Here is a 26,934-nt window from a genome sequence, read left to right as displayed (position 1 = left end):
GATTTATAATTCCCGGAGAATTCCAAAATGATAAGTTCCTTGTTTGAAAACTTTATTCTCAAATAATAGATACATAGTTTATACCTTCATTACTTTTAGATAACATACTACACAGCAAAATTTTATAATTGATATGAATTTGAATATGTAGCTAAAAACAGAATAGCTGAATTCTAGTTGAACTTATTCTTTCAAAATTAAAAAAAACTTACCAAGAAAACGATTTAAATTAATTAAGAATCAGCACAAATGGCACTATTTCAAGTAACTTGGATAATTTTTTATTGTTGTTTTCCGAATTATATGGATACAGAAATATATACTATTCCATAACGAAGAAGAATATGCTATAACTATTACAATTCTGTATGTTCTGAATTCATATTTATTCACTGGAATGACGAAAGCAATGTTGACTTCACTTTAATTCGTAATGAATTGAAGACAGAAGAAATGCATTTTACCTTAATACACACATCTGTAACAGTATCCGAAATCGGAAGTCATCAGTTGCAAGTTTGTTGATAATAGAAATTAAAAATTATTGAGTTATTGAGGAATTTTTCTTCAAATGTTTGGCGTGTTCTGTTCCTGAAAGATTTACTAATATTCTGGAGATTTTTTTCAAGTTCTTCGACCTTTTCCTTAGGGAAATTTTGTTTCTTATTTGCTGCTAAAAAATGGCGTCTGATTCAGTCAATGACTTTGATGGAACTAAATGAAAACGTGATAAATTAATGTCCGATATTTACAGGCTCCCGCTAGACGGCGTACTCGAGCGTTGCGATCGCGAATAGTATTGTGAAGTAGGGATTTTATATCAAAATTGCACAACTCGTGTTATCACAATGATGACATAAAGTGTTTTCATTATTAGAACAGAGGTAGTTCAAAATTGTGCAGTTGTAATTATATGAAACCATGTTTTGTTGTTGTTCTATATTTTGAGCAAAGAAGTTGAAGTTAAAGTAATTGTCAATGGTAATTTCCATTGAGCCTCAAACAATACGGTTATTGAAAAAGAAATTAGTTTCACTGCCATAAAAACTTATTTATATAGTAAATAAACAAAGATTTAGATGTGTTTTTATCAAAATACTAAAATAATAGCCTCGAATAAATTATACTTCACTAATGGTAATGATTTATGATAAATTTTTGTTCTTAAAAAATATCGTCTATGCAGGTTTGAATAAGAAAATGAGTGAATTTTTTAATGTTTTATTTGGTATCATATTTTTATAGATAAAATTAGTTAATGGTGAATAAAAAAATCTCTGTTTTTCTTGCTTAGTACTACTTATAAATTCCTTTACTTTATTAAATTTAATTAATTAATTTGATAAATTCAGTTTGTAACAAACAGTTACTGCATTAGAAATTTATATAATCCAATTCGATTCATGAAAGAATACATAGCATTAAAGTCATAATAACATTTTAAGTAAATATATTTTTAAAAAAATGCCTATTATGAAATAAGTAGATTTTGAACCGAAGCACGATTTTGAAAAATGTCGCCAAGATGAAACGTTATTATTTTAGATAAAGCGAAAAGGTAAAATGCTTTATTTATTTGCCTTACGAAGAAAATGAACTTTACCTAAAAAAATTAAAGAGTATTAAAAATAATGGAGGATGGGAATCGATGTATTTTATTATATTGAAAAAAATACTAAAATAAGAAAATTCCTTATCCTTTGTGTACAGTTTGCAAGAATTAGATGAAAATGGGATTTTTTCAGATGAAAAAATTGCAAATGAGAAATTAATTTTCAAAATCATTATTCGTGTGCTATATCTTTTTTTTTTTTTTTTTTAATGGCGGGCACTTAGGGTTTTTCCCATTGGCCACAGAACTGCTACTCTCTTCTCGTTACTCAGTGGGCACGTCACACAACCACAAACCCGTTTATAGGGCGGCTCACATTCACACAGAGAGAAAAAGACATAGAGAGAAAGAAACGACCATGCCCTGAACACGATTCGAACCCGCGGCCAATGGCTCTGCAGTCAGACACGCTGACCACTCGACCACCTGGTCGGCGTGCTATATCTAGTATTCAATTATTTATTTGTTTTATAGATATTTAAATGCTTTAAGCAAAGTTGTTTTTAGATTAAGTTTTTATATTGCTGTATTTTTGATTTTAGATTATTTTGCCTATCCAGACTGTTGTCATCATAATTATGCTCTTATTAGTTTCTTTAAAATCCATCAAATCAAACCTTGAAATTGAATTGCTACAAAGTTTAGATCGAGCCTTGCAATGTACTCGTCCCTCGCCACCAGAACAGCCTGTAATAGCCATGACTCCTCGCCGTATATCACAACTTGTTGCTTTAATCAAAACAAATATAGAAAGTATGTGTCATTTACTTTTGTTTTTATAGCATGCGAGGGCTATTATCTGCTTATTTATGCTGAAAATTTAGGAAGATTCAGATACCAATGACTAATTATTTTTGTTTTTTTTTAATTCTCCAGACGGGTTTAACCCTTTCAAAGAATAATTCTCAGATTTCCAACTAGATTTTAATTTCGACTAGTTCCTTTCGTAGTAGTAACATTATGTATTTTGTGTTTCATTTTACAATCGGTGCCAAACAGCCGACCAAATTTTTGAGTTTACGACTGCCAGTATTCAACTCCATAGCCTTGTAATTTTGAACCCAATCCAAAGGACAAGGGAACTCCTGGACCAAGTATTGAGAGAAATTAGCCTTAGTGGAGCACTTGTTGATGGAACTAACCCACATTTGCGTTACATAGAGAGGAAAACCACCGAAACCTTCCACGGTTAGCCCAAAGAAAAGAGGATTCAAACCCATGATCCGTCTACCACTAAGGATATTTTAAGCCAGCTCCGTAGTTGGTGCAAACCGGGAGCAGAATTTGTATCAACCAGATAACTCTAGAATTCGAGCCTGGACCACATCGATGGGAGGCGAACAATTTGTAACCTAAGAATCTACAGATGAACATTATGTTTTAGTAACATGGGCTTAGTACTAGCATAAAAACTCTTATGTTTACTGGTGCAAATCAATAATTTAAAAGAAAAATATTCCCGCAACAGCCAATTGTTGGTCGGAGAATTAACAACTGTGGGAACAACAGCAAGATTCTGAGAATGTCGTCAGCAAGCTACACAGATTATACTTTTTTATATGAAGCTAGGTGAACTCCAAGCCGTCACCGTGGAACAAACCCTTGTCCTTCACAATGACAGCTGAATACTTTAACTAATGAACCATCGTGACTCGGCTCCAAATCAATAATTATTGGGGAACTTTACCAAGAAGATAGTAAATTTATCTGAAGACTTCAATGGGGAAACATCAAGCCGAAAGCCGCCCAATTCTTGAACAGTCGGTCATACTTTATTTAGTTCTCCATAAATTTAATCTTCATAAAACTCATTTAATATGTCCCTCATAAAATAAAATAGTTGAATTTTCCATTATTTATTCTAGTTTCCTTCCAGCTCCTAACTGCATTGGACGCTTACCTGATAAACGCTTTAGCCTAGAGGATGAAACAACCTGGAATTTCTGCGTATTTGGTACTTGTGAAGAAAATGTAAGTTGAATATATTAATATATAAAGTGTCTCAAAAATATTGCCACTTTGATCAGCCTGTGTAGGGACCAAGGGTGCGTGGTATCGTTCCTCGTTAAACTGTTCTACCGTAAAGTACTCGACTTTGCACACAGGTTGTCAGACTATCAAAGCAGGGGAGCCATCCCCTCTGCAGAAAATCGGAATTGCGATGGCATGTCTTCAATCATTCTCTGAGATGTTTCCCAGACCGATAGCCCATTAGCCCATGACCCCAATAGTCCATTGTGCAGCTACAGTGCTACGTAAATGAAGTATCTACAGTTCTTGACCTGCTCTACTTCCGGTCAGTAAGTATAAAGCTGCTTACTACAGTTTATTCTGAGAGGCAATATTTTCAAACAGATACTTCTATTTTTCATAAAAATAAATGAATTATATAATTTCTGAGCTCAAATTTGCGGTATGGGGAGATATTAATGATATAAATATTGGTGAGTTTGAAGTGAAAATTTGTTTTAGTTAATTATAGATATATGGTAAAAAAAAAGATGACATGATTGCTAGATTTAAAAAGAACTCGCTTTTCTGGCAGTCTTGAATTGGTTTCTTTTAACTTGTTCTTGTTGCAAGCGGTGCACCATTATACCTTAGTGTTAGCATATTGTTAGAGCAGCGAGATTAAGTTCATTTTACAAATTATCATTTAGGTTTAAATTTCGAAGTTAGTATGATGATAACAACGGAAGAAGCGTTTTGAATAATAACGATTCCTTTTTTTTAAATGAGATTCTTACGTCTTGAATTGACAAGACTTCAATTGACGATTCTTATAACGATTCTTTTAAACACAAATAAATCAGGTAACAAATACACGTATAAAAGAAATACTACTCAAGGGAGTCTCAGAGCCAAATGGCTTCGAAATACATCGGGAACAATAACCCGCAAAAAATAGACGATAAAGAGCTAGCAGAGCACCCTAGAAGAACTTGTAGAAAATACCATCCCCAGTCTAGTGGAGCCAGCTATGAATCTCATACCAAGACTCATCCGTACTACTGCGACAATCAACGATATCGGTGAGTCCGACATTCCATTGGTGCATAGCAGTGTTTCCAAAAGTGTGGTACGCGTACCACAAGGGGTACGGGAACAGTTTAGCGGGGATACGCGTTCTTATGCGAAATATCTTGCAACAAACGAAAATTTCAAAAAATTTTATTTAAAAACAAAGCTAGTTATGAAACTTTACGATTACGTATTTTTCTTGTGGTTATTTTTTGCATAGTTAACTGTTAATAATTAGTGGTGTCAACAGCCAGTTGTGATTTTCAACTTTTGTATAATTTTTTAGAGTAAAAAATACATTCATTTTTTTATTAATGGTACACAGCGTAACGAAAAATTTAGGAAGGGTACACAAAAGTCATAAGTTTGGGAAGCACTGGTGTATGGTATGCATTCCATTTTATGGCGTCAATTTCAATCATCTGTTGTAATATTAACTGTATTCTTTTAGTACGCCCTTTGCATTCCATTACATTTATTGAATATCTTCAATTAATCTTTCATCTGTGTCCTTTTAGATCTTTTACCTCTGTTACCACTGTCCCTTGACGTTTTCAGCCGCAGGGGCCATTCACACTGCATGCAATCCACCTACTTGAAGGGCGAATGTTGAGAAACTACATGTAAGATAAATTTCTTACACGTGCACTAATCGCATGCACATACGACTGCATGTGTGAATCGGAGGTTAAGCAATTCCCTATCCTACATTCCTTGAAATTTTAATCCGCTATATTTTTGAGACACCCTGTAAAATAGAGTACCTAATGTATTCACAATTGAGTATCTTGTTTTATTCAGATATGTCGATGCCTTCGAACTCATACGGGATATAACTGTGCCTATTATAAGAAGAAAAACTGTTGGATGATGTACTGCTTCCTTGAAGGTTGCCAACCATCTGTACAAAGTCTGTATTGTTCATGCAATCCAATTTTATATGGGACTAAAGTTTTAAGTAAGAACAAACTTTTTTATTAATGAAAATTAAGCATTGGGCACTTTATGTTTTTTTTTAGATTTGCTGAAACTTTCACAAAAATGAATGTTTCTTTCAAATATTTTTCTAGGATTATGTAAAATTTCATACAGTTTCATAGATCAGTTTTTGAGTAATGAGAGAAAAAATAGCTTTCAGGGAAAATTTTCTGTAACAGTGACAATAACTTTCTTATATAGAGAGCGATAACAACAGTGGTGTTTGTTAGCTTACTTGCTCCATTCAATCAAATATTCTAATTTATTGTGCGCCTTTTACTAATTATATATATATATATATATATATTAGTTATGATCTCCAAAATAAGCTATATAGTTTCATCCTCACTGAAACATTCGTGAATGTTTTTTTTTATTATTTTATAACATCGTTAAACAACTGACCCAAATTGGAGTTTACGACTACCAATGATCAATTCCGTAGTTTTGTAATTTTGAACCCTATCCAGAAAACAAGGGAACTCCTGAATGAGCACCCAAAGAGGCATTGATTTGTTATGGAACTTGTAGGACTTTATGACCCCGACAGATTTACGAGTACCAGTCACCATTTGATACGCAAGAATTCCTCGATCGGGTGGATTCAATCTCTCGTTCTCGCAAACATGAGTCCTAACGAATAAGTATACCTAATTCAGAAGACAAAGGAACTCATGGATCAAGTATTGGGAAAAATTTGCCTTTTTGGAGGACTTTTTGATGAAGCTAATCGACAATTGTATAACGTGGAAAGGAAAACCTCGGTACATATGGTGAAATTTAAGACAAGGTGGTAGTCAAGTGAAATCTCATAGTATTATGAATATTTAATTTTATATACATTATTAATATTTTTCCATGTATTTTAACAGCTTTATATTAAGATACATACATACGTTCAATAATTTTAACTTTTTGTATTTTTTTTTCCATTGTTTTGAAATATTGCCCTCAAGAATAAAATATTTTTTGGTGTAATTAGTGATAGATTCTTTTCAATAACTATTTATTTTGCATCGATTGCATGATTAAAATAGCTGTGAAACTGAGATTTCATGCAGTAATGCATTGCTAAGCTTTGATATTGCATGTAGTATTGAGTATTGCATCTCTCTGTAAAAAAACTTCGCCTTTGATTTTAATTAATTTTATTATCAAAATAATTATAATTAATAATTTTTATAATTAATAAATTTTTAATTAACTATAAAAATTAATTAATTATAAAAATTAATTAATTAATTTTTTCATTTTTATTTTTAATTTTATTATTTTTTTTCATTATTTTTTTTTTAAATAATCATTAAATCTATTCATCATTGTATTTCAATAGACCATAATATAACAATATGTATGTTTGTACCTAAAGTGCAATTTAACGTTTGTAATATCTTTATATTATTACATTCTTTTATTTAGTTAAAACCTGAGGTCCACGTATGCGGACCTAGGATTATTAGCCCCCTGTCAGCATAATTCATATTTTTTGTTTGTCTTATTATGACTTGAGGCAGTCAAAATAGAAATTCGGAGCAGTAAAATGTTTTTTTCCTGTTTTCCTTTTTGATTCAGTAGTGAAAAGGTTAATCTGAAAATTGACTGTAACCGAAAAGATCCTATTGTATCCTATACACATGTCTTTCAGCTTTATGTATGATTGTGGAGAGTTAATCAATATCAATTCGTTGTTTATTTATGATTTTCATTCCTCGTACGAATCAGTGATATTATTATCACAATCTTAAAAAAAATACAAATTTATTAATCAAAAGAACTACCAATAATCGAAAGTATCTTATGACATTTGTCCACACTCAATAGTTATGTTACTGTGAATGACCGAAATTGGTGATTATTGACATCCACCGGTGAATGTTGACAATCACATAGTCCGACATCTATACTAGGTCTAGTTCAGTGCCATTGCCCGATATATATTAGCCTAGTATACCCTACACTGTTGTTTCTCCTAATCTATCCTCAGCATATATAAAAATATCGAATAAATATAACAATATCAACGAATAAATTAATATCAAATCGGATGCAACAAATCTTTCGGATATTCACCAAATCGACTATGTGATTGACATTCACCGGTGAAAGTCGACATTCTCTTGATTTGGGCTATTAACGGTAACAGTTATACAAAATAGTTGCTTTCTGAAAAATTTCTTTATTAGTTTGTTGAAAAATAGAAAATTAAGTAACTATCGCATACAGTTGTTTTGGTATAGCTGTGAACAAATATTATCATTCCTCAAAAGGTTCTAGCTGAAGCGTATTAAAAATTGTTGAACAGGAATAGTTTGAAAAATAAAAATTTTGGAAACTTATTATTATGCCATATTTCAAATAAAAATGTAGAAGTTTTCAAATGTTTTACATTCAAGCAATTTACACGCTTTAATAGAACAAAAATATAATTAAAAAACAAATGATTTGATTCAATTATGAATTATTACTCACCCAATATGTTTGAGTATAAAATCTTTTTAATCTAGATGCATAAATACTGTGATCTGAAATAAAACTTTTTTAACACTGAAATAACGATGAAATATTATTATGATGCATCATTCATTCAGTAAAAACGTGCTTTTACAGCAACAAAAAAAAAGAAAGGAAAAAAAGCTTCATTATTCTCAGTGTTCTGATAACAGAAGAAAAAAGGCGTAAGAAATATACACAGTGATTAAAGTTTGATTTTGCCTTTTTATAGATTGTATTTATCATTTTTATCAGTACAGCTTACAAAACTGGGAAGTAACACGTACTGAAAGCTCCTTTTTATCTAAAAAATTTTAACTTAATTACCCTTTTAAAATTTATTTTGTTTCAAAATCTGGATATTAAGAAATCGTAAGGGCCGATAATGCTGTTTTGAGTGTTCAATTTAACGTTGAATTTTTTCTTCGACAAAAGACTTAAACTTGAAATTACAAAAAACTGTTGAAATACGATGAAATAAAAAAAATTAATCCTTAAAATTTAGTTCAAGAATTATTGACTGTTAAACTTGACGTAAAAAATGCCATGCGGACCGCTGTACGGATAGCAAAAATGCTACTACATTTTCGAAATTCGACGTAAGGCGGAATGAAAAAAGGTCACCAGTTTTTTTTTTTTTTTTTTTTTTTTTTCTTCTTAAATTCAAATTTGTTTTCAAATTTAATGCAATTTTAAGTGATTTTTTTCTCTTTACTTTACATTTTTTCTTTTTCTTTTCTTTTTTTTTTTTTTTCTTTTTTTTTTTTTTTAGGCTGGGCAAATAAGAATCAAAAATTTGAAATTGCGATGAAATGAAAAACAGAGAGCACGGCGGAATGAAAAAAAAACAGAATATTCGGTAATTAGTTCGAAAATTAGAAAATTGTTAAGCTTGTAAAGAAAAAACTACCGTACTTAGTCGATCTCTAGCCCGCTGAACCAAATCGCTGTCTTGCAGGTTTCGCTAAAAAGTTGTTTCCTACCTGAATAACTGATGATGTAGGTGGGGGAAATCTTTTAAAAAAACACACCTGCTCAAGAATGTCATTACAACAGAGTTAAAATTTGCGATCGTTCGCGATTTTACCCAGTTTTTTTTCTTTTTTTCTTTTTTTTTTTTTTTACTGCTTGAAACATTGACTATTTATTCATCACTGTGGAAACTTTATTTTTCCCTTGCAAGATCTTTATTGCTATAATTTACAAACTAGCGCTTAAGTAGATGTTAATCAAAAGTAACAGAAAGAAAAGAACGAAAAAGAAAGAGATTACAAGTTGCCAAGTGTAAATCTTAAAATTGAAATTGAAATTGAAGACGATCAAAGGTAATTGATACTGATGATAACAGTTCCCTACTTGATTTGTTTAAGTCTCGTAAAACAACTTCTCACTTACTTCTTATTGAGTCGCATAATCTTTAGGTTAATTTCTCTTTTATCATTTTTTTGCAAAGCCAGATAATTGTATATTTCGTTAAGATTAACGAGTTAGAAAAATGTTGTTACAAAAAGCTGCAATAATTTTATATGGAAACAAAATATTCTGTGTTTTTTTTTGAAAAATATAGGCTTAAAAATTATAATAATAGAAACAGCGGGGGATGAGAAGTAATTACGAGGATTGGTGTTGAGGTGCAAAAAGGCGATTAAGCAACCTAATTATTAAAGTAATCAATTTTATTTTGTTTTATTTCCCGTAAATTTACATGTTATCTCAAATAGAAGTCATTAAGTAAATAATCAGTTTTTTCCGAGTTTTGTCTCGTAGTAGCGGCTGTGCTTCGTAGCCTCCATCATAATATGAAGTTATGCTTTTTTGGCAAATAATATGCTGCTTTTATAACAGCTGTGAGTTTGCAACAGTTACTCATGACTGTTACGTCAAGTTTAGCCTATCTAAAGCATAGAGTTGATATAGTAGGTAGAGGAACCAAGTCCGCTTTATTCCTTCCGAAAAGACACGCCACAGATAGCAAGCAAAGAGTTACAATCACGTGATGGAAAGAGTGCAATACTTGGCGCAGTATCACAAATGTTGGCGCACTAAGTTTTTAAACAGCTTTATTTCGATATTACCGATGCGCAAATAATCGGAGCATTTGAAAGACAAGTTTTTAAACAGCTTTATTTCGATATTACCGATGCGCAAATAATCGGAGCATTTGAAAGAGAGAAAAAAAATATTTTCGTTAATCATATTTCTTTAATATTATTAAATGGGTTTTTAAAACATGAGGAGTTTTTTTTTCTCTTAACAAATAATTTTTAATTAAAGTACTGCCTTTATTTAAAAAAATTCAGTTGTTCTCGTCTGTACCCTTAACACTATTCCTTAAAATTTATTCATTATATAAAAATAAAAAACGATATTCTTCATCACTTATATTTATTACTATATTCAAAAATTTTTTTTAAAATGTTTTTATTGCAAAGACCTATTTAAAAAAAAAATTACTAATATATATTGTAATAACTATTGTTATTTTTTTTAAAAAAAATAATAACTTCCATACAAAAATCAGGATTTTTTTTAAATCTACCAGGGCTTGAAATGTGAATTTGAAAATGTTGCCCTTCTTTTTTAATGAAACACAAGTTCGTTTAAAAAATTAATTTAATCTTTACGTTTTAAAAGTTTTATCACTGTTAGATAAAACAAATTGTAAAATTAAACAGATTGTCTGAAAAAAGTTCGATGCTTAGAAATAACGTTAATGTTGCAACACTTTTATCATTTTTATTTATGCTCACCAAGAGACTGCTCGAGAGGTAATATCAAATTTCGGGAAAAATAGCTTCGGGGAAAATAAAACCCGTTTTTAGTAGAACAGATTAGTTAGAAAACATATTTTTGATTAAATTTAATTACGTTTAGAATTTTATTTATATATTGAATACATTAAATTATTTATACAATAAAGAATATTTACATTATTAATTTAGAATTTTGACTTCTTTTTTTCCTAACACTTAAAATAGATATTTTCAAAAATAAACTGCTGTTGCATTTTAACTTAATATTCAACAATTTGTCTAAATATGAAATAAAACATTTATTCTAATATAAAAGTTTTCACCTCCGAATAGAGAAAAATATAAGATTAAAAGCATTAAACTAACCAAAGAAAATAATAAAAGAGTTTAATTAGAAATTTTACTTTGTATTTCATGTACAATCTAATTCCATAAATTACTAGGAAGTTTAAATTGTACACACAAAGAAACTAGTAGAAAAGCTATCGAAATTTAAACAAAAAATACTTAAATAAAAGAGGAAGCAATTAGAATTTTTACTTTGTACTAAATGTAGATTGAAACTAATGACGAACTTATAATTAAAATATCTTACTTTTATTTGTGATAGAAATTGCAATTTATGCAACTTTTTATGAGGTAAATTTATGCAACTATTATAGGTCAATGTATATTTAATAATTTTTATGCAGAAAACCAGTATCTTAAAAAGTAGCAGTTAAAAATATTTTACTTTACAAATAAAAGAACCATAATCATTTTATGGACATTAAGAAAATTACAATGCCCATCCATAAAAAATGTAATTTTCTTAAAAATAGTAAGTGCATTTAAAACTATATCTTTTAGCCAGCTGCAAATTAAATATATACAATCTAGATAAAGGTAAAAACAGTTGAAATTTTACAAGAAAGGTTCACGATGCTAAATCTTTGCACCACAGCCAGCTGTTAGCCTTGGCCGTCTGAGCAGTTTATTCCATACCAATGCATAACATGCGCTAATTTACTGCACTAATTTACTCCTATACAACTTATCCACTTCTATGTTATGTTTTCTAAATTTGTTGCACTAAATCAAACTAATTCTACGCTTTAATATACTAGTAAAATAAAGTATTTCCAATAAAGCAACTATTTTTAAATAAAAAGAAGATAAACAAGTACTTAATGATTATATTAAATATACCTTAATTTATTTTCTAAATAGTACATAATTTGTATTCATTTTATGTATAGTAACAGAATTATATAATTTTATTAAAAATTAACACTAAAACTACTATACACTATTTTATATTTAAATACTAAAAATATTTCATAGAATTTAATTATTCATCAAACATATAAGAATATACAAATAATTTGGTTTTTAAGCATTCCTATGTAATTTAAAAAACACAACTTCTTATCTACCATATTTTTTATTTAAATATATATATTTAAAGGAAACATTTTAGAACAAGATAAATATTGGGTTTTAGTAATCAAGAGGTAAAGATATACAAAATCTTCAGAATATACAGAAATGATATCGACATTTAAAGAGAACTAAAACAAAACCGAAAGTTTACTCAACTGTTCCTTGGCGCTACAGTATCTCGCCAAGGAAGCCAACAAAGCTTTGCAGCTATGTCAGCTAAAAATAGAATATATATTGAAATATACTTAAACATTATAAGTTTAAAGTTTAAGAAACAATAAAAACTTATGTTAAATGCAAAAAAAGTGAGCAAAAACGAGCGTAATTGATTATTAAAGCAAATAAAATATGATTATCAGAGCATGACTGAGTATCGGAAAAATTTTAAAATCAATTTTAAAATAGAAAAAGTGAAAAAAAATGTCGCCCTTTCTTGTAAAAAGTTATCGGATACTCCCTAGAAAACTTCTCCGTGCAGCAAAATGCTCTGGACTTTTGTACCATTCTTATTTCTGAATTAAAAAGACAGACAGTTAATTGCATCAGACGATCGCAATGCTAAACGAATGGACGGGAATCGAAGCGGTCTCAGTGAACGGCAAGTTTGGGCTACAGTCACGTGACTTAATCTTGTCCACGGGTCGGGGGTTATTCTACTCTCTCTACCCAGTATTTCAACTCTATGATCTAAAGTCAGTGCTATCTACGCTCATTTTGAAAATGGCACACAACGTCAATATGGAGAAAAGCCACTGTTTTGTGAAAATGAAAAGCGTTTGCGGTTTAATTTTTTAATATTTAAAAACTAACTCCAATGCTGCATTATCTGGGCTCATAAAAATTCGCAAAAACTGAGAATATGGCAGAGATTTTGATAATTTTCATCTTGGTGGAAAAATGTCGCCAAATTAAAAGCTGAAAATACTATCTAGAGCTGTATGGGGAAAGACCATTAGACAATGCCAACTTTCATCTATCAAAAGGTACCTCAAGATTGAATCAAGTTAGCATGTCTAATATACTAGTGAATTGATGTTTAATAATCGTAGTGGTAGTTACGCCACAATACTCCCCCACCTGAATTTTGTCAGGGATAGAAATCGATGAACAGATACCACTAGTTGCTGTATTTGAGAAAGACTGGGGGAACTGGATTAGGGTCACCGGGTTGCACTCACGGAAATGCTCACGGTTTCGGCACCGCTTGGCACGGTCGAGAATAAGCTCTCTGAAAACCGCAAAATTAAGAATATGGTAACCCAATCGATCTATCTACACATCTTGCTACAGCGTGCAACCCTATTACGTTGATTGAGTAGGAAAATGATGGTTCTATTCTAGTTAAGAATTTCTTTCTTATTCACTTCTATCTTCACACCGCTCTAGTATTTTTTATAAGCGGTTTTCGTTTTGAATGAAAAATTCATACTTAATTTAATGTTTATGTCTCAGAATTTTATTTAAAAATAGATTCTTGTAAATATTTAACTTTTCAACTTCTTTTTTTTATTATTGTTCTTGAAAAAGTAAAATCTATTGTTTTTTTTATATTTTATTTTACTTGCTAAGACAGTTTACCTTTCTTTACTATGCTATATATATAAAGGCTTGTGTGCTCACTATATACTAAGGCATATTGCATTCAGTTTCCAATTCAAATGCAAGAAAATTTTATATAAGGTATTTTTATTGCAGTACATTGCAAAAATTACCTTTATCGCTAAATTCAGCATTTCAGATGCGTAATTAAGAAAAAAAAAATAATTCTTTTTTACCAAATGCATAATAAAAATTCTTCACAATGAAATACATATTGCTACGCTAATAATGAACTATAATAGATTTGAGAAATGAGTTAAAGGAGAACTTTATACAGTTAAAAAAAATTGCCTCACTTGTTTGCTTTATCAGATGGAGGAGATTTTATTAAATCGTCTTTTCTCAAATAAAACATTTTATCAGAAAAAGGTGATAATTTTCAATTGGAAATATATATAAGAAATTTTTCACAAAGGAATCGATACTTTTACGCAAATAATAAATTAAGATAGATCTGAAAAAATAGACCGGAGAAAGCAATTAATACATTTAAAGTGCTTTAATTTAACCTTATTATTTTAGTCATTTCTTTGCAGTTTCAAAAGTAATAAAAGTTTCAAAAAAAAATGTTTATTTCATTCTCATACGCAGCACTTTACTTTAACCTTATTATTTTATTCATTTTCAATAAGATGAAGATTTTAATGACACTACTTCAATATTTTGAAAGTTTCAAAAATTATAAAAATTCAGAAAAAAAAGCTTTAATTTTAATCCGATCAAATTTACTTCAACATTATTTTACTCAAATGCAATTTTTAAAGTGATGAAGTACAAGAACCAAGTTTTATTTTATAATTATACGACTAAAAAAAGAGTGCCATTTCTTATAACATTACTAAAAAAGATATTATATAATAGTATAAGAAAAAAAAATGAATGGTAGATTCAAAATAAATAATAAGAAATACTTCACAGAAAAATCGATATTTCTACACAAATAATAATTAATTGGCGAATATCTTTGGAAATGGATCTACAAAAGCAAATTATACAATTAAAATAATTTATCCTCAGAATGCAACAGTGAACTATTTTGTTAATATGAAATATGTTTCAGATGTTTTTGTAAATAGTTTTAGAAACTTAAATAAACATGTATAATAAAATTAGTTACAATTCCTTGACATAAGAGTTTCTCTGTTTCTTCAGTTTAATTAGACTAATCTGAACTTAAGTATATATAAAAGTAAAATATAATTTATATTTCAAGGCTCTAAGAGAACTTTTGCTTTTATTTGTTCTTTAGCATTTATGCTATTTTTAGCCTAATTGATTTGTTTTATCCACCGTGATTGCTTGCATCTTAAAAAATATCTATAGTTGATTTATAGAGAAAATTACATTGTCAACTTTCATCATAATTAACAACACTTAAACTCGAAAAAAAGTTGTTCGCAAGTATAACACTAGTTTCCATTGCACGCATTTCAATTATGAATTTGGAGTTTAATTAAAAAAAAACTATAACTTTAAACGCGATAAAATGATTTTATTAAAATTTAAATCAAATCAGTAAAAATAATATTTCATTTATCTATTTAATTATTATTTTTTTTTAACTAAGAAATTGAAAATAAAAAACACTTCTTAGAAAACTCCAAACAAGTCAATACAATCAATGTATCAGAATACGGCATCAGGTCAATGCCCGTCACAGTCATAAAATTTTAAAATTAAATTCCAGCTTAGAAGTTCAGATTAAAACTAAATTTGAAAGATTTAATTAAAATTATTACTAAATATTGCAAATAGAATTTTGTGTTTTAATATTTGAGTTACATGATCTTATGAAAACACAAAAACAATGAAAAAAATTGTAATAAAATAGTGAAAACAATTCTATCCCTTGCTTATAAACGCTACGCAAAAGCAATTTGGTGACAGAGCAGGTTTGACTTAAAAGTTTCCGCCAAGAATGCCAAGCGGTGCCGAAACCGTGAGCATTTCCGTGAGTGCCACCGGGTTTTGAGCTTTAACCATGAGAGCTGTATTAAGATCATGGTTGTGTGTGAGGACTCTCCTGCGTTGCTATTACCAGTCAAGTGTGTGCAGGATCCCGTTGAGTGTAAATGAGACTGAGAAGCAACAGTGCGAGGAGGACGATGGCGCAGTCGCAAGTCAGCTATTGAATGCGAACCATACATAGAAGTAGTCGTGATCATATCACGTCCGGGTCACCAATGTGGGGAAAGACCATTAGACAATGCAACCTTTATCGATCAAAAGGTACCCTAAGCTTAAATCAAGTTAGCATGTCTTATATGCTAGTTAATTGATGTTTAATAAACGTAGTGGTAGTTACGCCACAGCTACATTTCCATGTCACATAATACCTTTGATAGTGTGTTTCTATCCATCAATGAAGAATATAAAACATTTTTCACTCTCACATTTGAATTCTGACATTTCCTTTTTAATATGAGGACATTCAATAAACTTAATACATTTTGGTTTGATCTCATTTGATTACAAATCAGCAAAATTATTTCAATCTTTTTAGTAGAGAGTGAACTGGTTTTAGATAAAAAAAAAAAACTTAAGCTGTTTTTCGAAGACTCTGGTAGGCGCATAAAAAGTGAATAAAATGCTATTTTTATAACTGCTGTAAGTTTGTAACAGTTACTCATGACTGCTAAGTCAAATTCAGCCAGTCTTTTACCAGTGCCCTCCATGTTTATTCTGAAAATGGAGCAAAACATCAATATGGAGAAAACCCACTGTTTCCAGAAAATGAAAAGCGTTTGTGGTCCAATTTTTTAATATTTAAAAAAATTCTCTATAGCTGCTTTATCTGGGTTGTTTTTACGAAAAGGGAAAATAAGTCATTGTTTTTAATAATTTTCATCTGAGTAGGAGAATATAGCCGAATGGGCGATTTTTAAAAAAGTTTAATAACTTTTAAAACCATAGCTTTGTTTCACTTAAACTGACTTTTTTTATTTTCCTTGGTGACAGAGCTTTGATAAACAGCGTTACTCATAAATGGTTCTTCACATAATAGAAAGAAATTTTGGTCCAGTAGCTTAAACTGGATACTTTGTCTAATTTTAGCAATTACGCCGTTTCAGCAAGAGGGAAAAATTAAAGAGGTTGCGACTGTTTCATGAAACTGATAGAGTTTTTAAAAAGTTTTAATTTCACTCTAATACTAAGAATTAAGTTAGTTGCAGAACCTAGATATATTGCTTTTAATTTACAAATATATTTTGGTAAATCGGAATGAGCAAAAACAATTTGATTTTTCAATCATCCTCTGCCATTAAATTTCATTTCTTATGACCCACTCTTGTTTTTCAAGTATAGAGAAAGGTATACATGTAAATTGGATACTTAAAGTTATATTAATTCATACTGTGTATTTTAATAAGCAATGTTATAAAAATCTATATAAATCAAATTGTAAAATTGGCTACCATTTTAGTTTTTTTTTTTTTTTTTAATCATCAGCTTTCACAGTATTTATATTTTCGATTATCTTAAAAGTTATAAGAAAATTAAGAATTTATAAATACTTTGTTAATAAAAAGTTATAATAAAAATTTCAAGATATATTTTTGAAAATGGTACTAAAAAAATTTATGCAAAATTCTTGCATAAAATTATAAAGGAATGTTTTAGGCAAATTATGAATACTTATTTTTTTTTAATTTCATAAGAAAAGTTTCTGTAAATCATTATAATGATGCTACTTCTTTAAGTCACGATTCTGAAACTTTAACATCCAAAAATTAAATTTGTAGCAATGATTAATTCAATATAAATGATTAATTCAACATAAATTTTGGTCACATCTATTAAAGTTTCTATAGAGTGTTAAAATATTAATATAAGAGGTAAAAGAAATGATAAAATTTCTGCTTTATATTTACAAAGTAAAGCCCCTTAAAGAACGATTTGAAAATATGAGACCGATATTTTATCCCAACGCTAGGTTGTCCGACAGCTTCATTGCCCGACTATGTTTGCCCGGTAGGTACGTTTGCTAAACAGATCATTTTCCTGGCAGATATGGTTGTCCGATAGCTCATTTTCCGTAACAGATACGTTATCCTGGTAGGGTCGTTTCCCCAACAACTCATTTGCTTGAAGAAAAAAAATTACGAAAACCTTGACTGGTTGACAGACATAATTGATCAGATTAATCATTGATTTTTGCAAAATACCATACCCTGTTGCAAATTAAGGTTGTTGTTGTTAATTTACGTCGCACTAGAGCTGCACAATGGGCTATTGGCGACGGTCTGGGAAGCATCCCGGAGTATGATCCGAAGACATGCCATCACAATTTTGATCCTCTGCGGAGGGGATGGCACCCCCGCTTCGGTAGCCCGACGACCTGCGCGCGAAGTCGAGCACTTTACGGTAGCACAGTTTAACGAGGACCAATACCGCACACCCTCGGTCCCTACGCAGACTGATCCAAGTGGGTCACCCACCCGCACACTGACCGCAGCCAGTGATGCTTGACTTCGGTGATCTGATGAGAACCGTGTCTTAACGATCAGTCCACTGCGGGACTGCAAATTAAGGAAAAAACCATTATCTCAATGTCTATGTAGAGAGCCTGTTTGCATCGTAGTGTTTGCATTTCAAATGGTAGTAGTTCGTAGTTTGCATTTCAAATGGATGCCAACATCGCCAACAAAACTACCACAGTCTTCTTTTCACAGTTGCACAGTCTTCTTTTTGATTGCTTTCTTAAATCGCGTGAAATGAGGAAGCAAAACTTAGTGAATAAAAACTACTGTATTTTGTTTACCGTAAAATTAGAGAGTTGCATCATGTATAAACAATACTTTCTGTTCACATTTAAAGAAATGGATGAAAGAATAATAAAAATTGCTTCTTGCAGAATATTTTCTAATACAACGAAACAAAAGTAATACTTTTTATCTTACATTTGATTTGTTAAGGGCATGCCCGCATAAGACGCACCACTTTTAATAGTCCAATCAAATTCAATGATTTAAGCTACGACATGTAGTTGTTTCTTCTTCAGGAACGGATATTCAGCTTATTAATCGAAATGTATCTCCAAGGCTAGGATTTCAGTAAGACTACGAAACTATAATATTTTTTGTTTAATAATTCTATGATACATATCGCGAAATATATCACGAATTAAATTTCTGTCTGACGTGCTTAACTTTTAAAAGTTATTATGTTGTTTTGAAAGCATGTTTAATATAATTTGATTACAAAATAAAACGGTACTATATGCAGTCACAGATGCTTACTTAAATCCTATACCGTAATAGTCTTTTTTAAACGCGCAACGGAGTATTATCTACGCTCTCTAGTACAGTCTACGCTCTCTTGTATACAGCCCTCCATTACAGCCACCTTCCCATTGTAACAACTGATGCATTATATAATACTTTCTTATCCCACGCCTATTATAACGTGCGTAGTAGACAGTTCATTTTGATATGGCAATCAAAATTTACTAATTTGATTCAACAAATATTTATAACTTACCGCTCTTATTAAACGTGAAATATCGTTAAATCCTTTTGAATGAAGGAAAAATGATGCAGCTCTTAGATTTTCATACTGAGTAGTAGTAATCTAAAATCAAAATAGTAATAGAACAGTATAATTGCAATGAATAAGTCTTATTAACAATAGCGAGACGATACGATAAAGAAAAATAACCAAAAAACTTTCCTCATTTTCCTAGCATGCCAAACCTGTCTAGAAAAACGTATCTGTAGGGAATATAATTACCGGGAAAATGCTCATGTCGAGAAAATTAAATTGTCAGACAAATGTACAGTGCGCACAAAAAATAATAATAAACGGATCTCCCTAAATAACTTTTAATCTAATGATCGGATCTTCACGTTTTAGGGCTCAATACAAATTTTTTATATAATTTTAAATGCAATTTCAAATGACAAAATGCAAAATTTGAACAAAATTGGTCGATAAATCAATTCAAGTTTTGAATTAATCGTATTTTTAAAATTTGATTTCTCAGGAACTATTCGACGAATTTCTCCCAAATTTCATACTTTGCTATTAAAAAATACATTCTTTTAAAGGGTGTGAAAATTTGCATACCTTACAATTTAAAATGTTTTCCACTATTGAATTAAATTTTAAGAAATAATAAATCAAATTAAAAATTACTAAAAGTTATATTTCGAATGGCATTATCTTTGAAAAAACGAATTTTATAATGGCATGCAAAAGCTTTGCAAATTCGCTTAAAAAATTGTCGAGGTATCGTGAAATATGCAAAATGTAAAATTAACTTTGAGGAGGTCCGAACTTTGGATTGCTCTCCTAATAAAACTATTGGGATCATATTTCATCCTATATTATGAGGGTCTGTTTGCGTCTGATTTCTGTAACTATAAATATAGCTAATTAAAAAAATATCACTAATTAATTAGCATGTTTTCTTTGAGAGCAGCACATATTGCCAGAATTGAAGATCAATTAGCGTTTCCCAGGGCGCACCACGAGGGGGTTGATCTACGTTGCATATATTAGAAAAAGGCTCCTAAAAGAAGTGCTGACTCTAAGTGGGGATGTTGTAGAACAACCCTGAACTTGATTTTTAATTCCTATATTCTGCCACCATTCACTTACTGTTCCGAAACTCTGGCGTTAGCAAGTAAACAGGTTATTGATTTCCTAGACAGATTCCAAAGATATCGAAAGCGCTTTTGATATCCACTCGACATTTAAAAATAAATCAGTTAAGGCAATAATTTTACGAGAAAAGATCGTAAGACTACCAGATTATCTTGCCTTGTGAAATAACCCTTTGTCATCATCTACAAGGACACGAAATAAGTTTCCTTTAGAGTGTCTTCGAAATAAAACAACTGGGACTGACAAATAAACAACTGGGACTGATTTGTGGGAAGGAAAATCTCATCAAGTCACAATGTCCAACTAAAGGAAGAAAGTACGTGGTTAGAACAAACCTGTCAAATGAGGTTCCTAAGAAAGAAAGAAATGACTTAATACTAAAAGCTGTAGCTTTAGATACTATACAGGGACTGTACCCAGATGGCTACACGTGTTTACAGACATGGCGACTGACTGTATTAATGCTGGGGTCTCCTGTGTAGGCTATTCTCTTTCAACGCTCCTGTAAGAAGGTATAAAACAGCCTATGATGCTGAGATCTCAGTAATTCAAATTTCCTTGTCACAGCTAAAACGTCAAATTTAAAAATTTTCAAGGGCCGTCAAACTATCAGATTCTATGGCTGCTCTCCTGACCATTGCTTCATCTGAGGCTCCGACGTCAGCTGATATTTTAAATATTCGCTTAGCTCTTGATGATTTAATTGAAAACCATGAAAAGGTTGCATTTCGCTGGGTGACGGCGCACTGTGGACTCCAGGGAAATGAAACAACTGATTCCCTGTCCAAAAAGGCAACAAAAATTGCTCAAATAGCGGATAAACCAAGTTCTAATGTTATTGTTTGAATTTCTGTCTACAGTTGTCTTTTAATCTACCATTAGAAATAAAATAAAAAAAGAAATAAGCATATAGCAAAAAAAGAAATTAGCCCTTCTTGAACCATTAAGATTGAATCTTAAAACGTGAAGTTCCGATTAGACCAAAAGTTATTTAGGGTGGTCACTTTCATTTTGAGCACTATACATGACGGGAAAATGAGTACGACAGAAAAACGTACCTGTCGCGCAAATGTCCGGAACCGAAAAGTATTTTATATCTAGACACTTAAATTCATAGAGTTGAATAATGCGATTTAATTTATTATTATTATATTATTATTTCAGCTGGACAATATTGGTACAACAACGTAAATAAACCCATGTCTCAACCACCACCTATCAATTGGAAGGGTAAGGACTTTATCAGCAAAGAAGGCTTAAATTCTCAACTAGAGAAAGGTAATCAAATATGAAATTTAGTTAATAAATCCCGGTTTATTTAAGTGCTTATTTCTTTTAAAGGCAACACGTTTTCAACTACATGTATTTAAATGAATAAGGTTTTTAAATTATTATTTTTAAGAGACAGTTTTAACGCATTACGCACCGGTGTCCCCTAAAAATATTCTTTTTCTGACTCTCAAATTACAAGTAAAAATATATTTCGATATTTTTTAATTATAAGAAAAACAGTCGAATAATTACTAAAAATATTTGTTAGATTATCGGAAATATATTTGTACTAAAGTATGAAATACAAAAAAAGTAATTTGAAATATTTTTTCATTCATATGCAAAATTTTATCAATAGCTGATTTTGTAAATCAAAGAAATTTCAATATTGAATAACTATTTCTATTAGATCTAAGGAACTGTTTCTATTAAATCTGAATAACTGTTGCTCATAGATCAAAATAACTGTTTATCGTAGATCTAAATAACTGCTTCTCTTAGATCTAAATAACTGTATCTCTTAGATTGAAAATTTTTATTGCATTTATGCAGACTGGGTTTTGCAAATTTAGTTTCTGATTCTATAAGACTAAAATTTAAACCTCATTCATATTCAAAAATTTCTAATTAATTGATTTCGCAAATTGAATAAATTTCAATGATAAATAGCTGCTTCTCTTGGATCTAAATACCTTCAAATAAGTGCAAATTTGAAAAGTTACTGTTTGGAAGTGAGAAAAAAAAAACAGACTTAGAAAAAAGCAAATTTTTTTCCATAAATTTAGTTTCCGAATCTATTGGAATAAATTTTAAACTTTATCATTTTATTAGGTTACTATTCAATTTCCTTTACTAACTTCTTTTTGGAATTGTTATAGTGCCTATGGTTTCTATGAAAACTTTATCGATGCTTTTCGTAAAATATATTATTCAACAATAAATACGAAAAGTTAATTATAAATATTACTTTAATTTCCAATAGCTATTTTGTATTCCTAATTTTAATTGCATGCATTCTCGGAAGGCATTTTTACATAAAATTTATAATAATTATTATCAGGGACCGCGGAACAGGGGAGGGCAGAGGGGCTTGAGACCCTTATATTTTGTTAATGAAGAGATTCAGCCCCCTCCAAGATAACAATTTTTCACTCAATAATTATGTAATTAAATTTACAATAAGAATAATAAATATTTTTTTGTGTCTGAATTCTAAAAAAAATGTCTATTTCAAGCAATCTTGAATATTTCCTTGGTGAAAACTGTTACCAAATCATCTCTTACTCATCTTTTACTTACAAAATATACGTCCCTATTGTTGACCGATGGGAAAAAGTATCGGTTTCTAATGTCACAGAGAGCAAACTAAAAATACAGTGAAACAGAATAAATAAAAAATATATATATACTGTTAAATTAGAGATAAATAATTTACAGATGAACAATTTCTTTCATTCATTTTATTTTAATTTTAAAACAATTTGAATCATGAAGTTAAAATTGCAAGTGTGAATTATTGATTGCCATTTTGTGAAGTTCAGATGATTCGGACCCACATACCAAAAAGAAAAAAAAAACACGAAGAAAATTAAGAAAAGCAATAAGTGTTATATACTGCGCATAAGCTGCGAGTAAATAGAATTCATAAAATAAGTTCAAAAGGTGGAGAAAATATGGAAAAAATTACAAAACAATGAAAAAAGGGGAAAAAGGGAAATAATAATAAAAATTAAAATAATAAGAACCCGGAAAACAAAAAAATAAAAAAAAAAGGAAAAAAACTAATGGAAATCCGGAATTTAATTAATTTTTTCCGTTTTTTGGAAGATTTTTATTTTTCAAGATTTTTATTTTTATTATTATTTCACTTTTTCCCCTTTTTTCATTGTTCTGTAATTTTTTCCATATTTTCTCTACATTTTGTACTTATTTTATGACTTCTATTTACTTGAATATATATATATATATATATATATATATATATATATATATATATATATATATATATATATATATATATATATATATATATATATATATATATATATATATATATATATATATATATATGTATGTATATATATATATACATACATACCCCACATATGTACATATGTATGTATGTATGTATGTATGTATGTATGTATGTATGTATGTATGTATGTATGTATGTATGTATGTATGTATGTATGTATGTATGTATGTATGTATGTATGTATGTATGTATGTATGTATGTATGTATGTATGTATGTATGTATGTATGTATGTATGTATGTATGTATGTATGTATGTATGTATGTATGTATGTATGTATGTATGTATGTATGTATGTATGTATGTATGTATGTATGTATGTATGTATGTATGTATGTATGTATGTATGTATGTATGTATGTATGTATGTATGTATGTATGTATGTATGTATGTATGTATGTATGTATGTATGTATGTATGTATGTATGTATGTATGTATGTATGTATGTATGTATGTATGTATGTATGTATGTATGTATGTATGTATGTATGTATGTATGTATGTATGTATGTATGTATGTATGTATGTATGTATGTATGTATGTATGTATGTATGTATGTATGTATGTATGTATGTATGTATGTATGTATGTATGTATGTATGTATGTATGTATGTATGTATGTATGTATGTATGTATGTATGTATGTATGTATGTATGTATGTATGTATGTATGTATGTATGTATGTATGTATGTATGTATGTATGTATGTATGTATGTATGTATGTATGTATGTATGTATGTATGTATGTATGTATGTATGTATGTATGTATGTATGTATGTATGTATGTATGTATGTATGTATGTATGTATGTATGTATGTATGTATGTATGTATGTATGTATGTATGTATGTATGTATGTATGTATGTATGTATGTATGTATGTATGTATGTATGTATGTATGTATGTATGTATGTATGTATGTATGTATGTATGTATGTATGTATGTATGTATGTATGTATGTATGTATGTATGTATGTATGTATGTATGTATGTATGTATGTATGTATGTATGTATGTATGTATGTATGTATGTATGTATGTATGTATGTATGTATGTATGTATGTATGTATGTATGTATGTATGTATGTATGTATGTATGTATGTATGTATGTATGTATGTATGTATGTATGTATGTATGTATGTATGTATGTATGTATGTATGTATGTATGTATGTATGTATGTATGTATGTATGTATGTATGTATGTATGTATGTATGTATGTATGTATGTATGTATGTATGTATGTATGTATGTATGTATGTATGTATGTATGTATGTATGTATGTATGTATGTATGTATGTATGTATGTATGTATGTATGTATGTATGTATGTATGTATGTATGTATGTATGTATGTATGTATGTATGTATGTATGTATGTATGTATGTATGTATGTATGTATGTATGTATGTATGTATGTATGTATGTATGTATGTATGTATGTATGTATGTATGTATGTATGTATGTATACTGGGTTCGAGCCCCCTTCCTCCACTCTTGAGATACTTTTGTGGGGAATGATTATTATTGTAGTATTAAAAATCAAATATAATCTCTGTAACCAAATATTTTTATCATAAAAAGTTGCACCATGAGTAACATGATGCGATTAGTTTATTATTAATAGTATTAGTTTACTTTAATACTCGATACTTTATAGAGTTAAAATGTTTTTTTTTCCCTTTTATTCATTGTAGAGCAAGGAATACAGAAAGATGTAATTCCTTCAGAAATGATTCGAGCCGGAAATATATCTCAAGATTTTCACATCGATTCTTCCAGAAAAAGCGATTTAGGAAATTTTCAATTGAAAAAAACTTTTACGAAAACGGCAGATCATAGTTTAATCAAAATAAATCAAAATGTTGATAACACCAATGATCAAGACAAGACGGCTAATCTTGCATTACAAGAGGAAGTTACGGAAACAAAAACAAATAAGGAAACAGAAGACGTAAAGGAAGCATTAGAAGAAGCTGTAGAGGAATCATCAGCATTTGTTTTCATAAGTAACGAATATTTTGTAATAAGTATTGCTGTATTGTGTAATCTATATATTTTTTTATTTATAACATAATCTTAAACTAATATCCACGGCAATAAAATATTTTACCAACTAATTTTTTTTTAAATATTTTATTCATTTCCCCAAGTTCGATTTGAATTATAAAATGCTTCATAAACTACTCCTTTTTCAAAAAAAAAAAAAAAAAAAAAAAAGGAAGAAGAAATTGCGTATTTGTTGAATTTCCGTAGCCAAAAAGTGGTTTATCAGCCAAAATCAAGGCAAATTTCATTTTTAACTAAATTAACAAATTTTAAACCTAGCACTGAAATTTGATGCTTGTTAAAATATCACAACCAAACCGTGAAGCCCTTGCTACCTGAAACTTATTTACATATTGTCGAGGTGACAATTTTAGCTAGAATTCCGAGCTATGAACCTGTCAAAGAATGATCTGCCATAACCTGTTACTCACTGATATTTTGCCCCATTCCTGGCACAAATACTTTTTAGGGATGCTAAAATGTTGTTTGGTTTAGCACAAAACCCTTTTCTTTAAGATAATTTATTTGTATTCCAGTCTGATGAATATGTAAGCTATTATTGTGTCGTAAGAAAGTCAAGAAAATGTGACTTATGCCATTCTTGAGTTTTAGCTTTCTTTGTTAGATGAACATGAACTCTATTGGTAAATCTATTTTTGGTTTGAATAGAGTTATTCTGACTATATTCTGTGCTAAAAAATAAACGGGAAATTATTTTTTAACTTTCGTCTCGCATAGAATCTTCTAAAATTAATTTGTTATGAAATACTGGGTTTTGTTATTAAATCTATTTCTTGCCTCCATATTCACTGAATCAAAGTAACGATGTGGAATATATTTAAACATGCAATATTTACAACAATAATGAACTCTTGCACTTGAAAAAAAATTTAGACTGCTTCCTTCTAAAGCAACGTTGAATTTATAATTTCAAAGCACTGAAAAAATTTTACGTATTGCTCCTTACATCTAAAATTATACATATCTAAAAAACTTGGTTCCTACCTTCTGAAAAAGTCTAACCATAATGTGCTTTGAAACATAATATCGAGTGAATTTGATGTAACCTTATTTGGGTGCTT

General features: G+C 29.7%; 2 protein-coding genes across 2 annotated transcripts in view; one reads left to right on the top strand and one right to left on the bottom strand.

Moving 5' to 3' along the window:
* LOC107445145 (lactosylceramide 4-alpha-galactosyltransferase) overlaps positions 1–8,234 on the bottom strand; it is a 39,770-nt gene extending 31,536 nt beyond the window's left edge. Inside the window, exon 1 of the mRNA XM_043049303.3 lies at positions 8,081–8,234. The gene's annotated coding sequence lies outside the window, so the exon portion shown is untranslated. The remainder of the gene's footprint in view (positions 1–8,080) is intronic.
* Positions 970–25,923, top strand: LOC107445147 (uncharacterized). The gene is made up of 6 exons (XM_016059486.4): positions 970–1,137; positions 2,155–2,365; positions 3,489–3,583; positions 5,435–5,591; positions 21,646–21,759; positions 25,501–25,923. The coding sequence occupies exons 1-6, from the start codon at positions 1,135–1,137 to the stop codon at positions 25,878–25,880; spliced, it is 960 nt and encodes a 319-aa protein (XP_015914972.3). The 5' UTR covers positions 970–1,134; the 3' UTR covers positions 25,881–25,923.
* The last annotated feature ends 1,011 nt before the right edge of the window (positions 25,924–26,934 follow it).

Source organism: Parasteatoda tepidariorum, chromosome 1 (genome assembly GCF_982258835.1).
Source record: "Parasteatoda tepidariorum strain Cologne lab strain chromosome 1, Ptep-v5.0, whole genome shotgun sequence".
In the NCBI taxonomy this organism is placed as follows: domain Eukaryota; kingdom Metazoa; phylum Arthropoda; class Arachnida; order Araneae; family Theridiidae; genus Parasteatoda; species Parasteatoda tepidariorum.
Note: the sequence above shows the minus strand (reverse complement) of the source record. Positions and strands in the feature narration are given on the sequence as shown.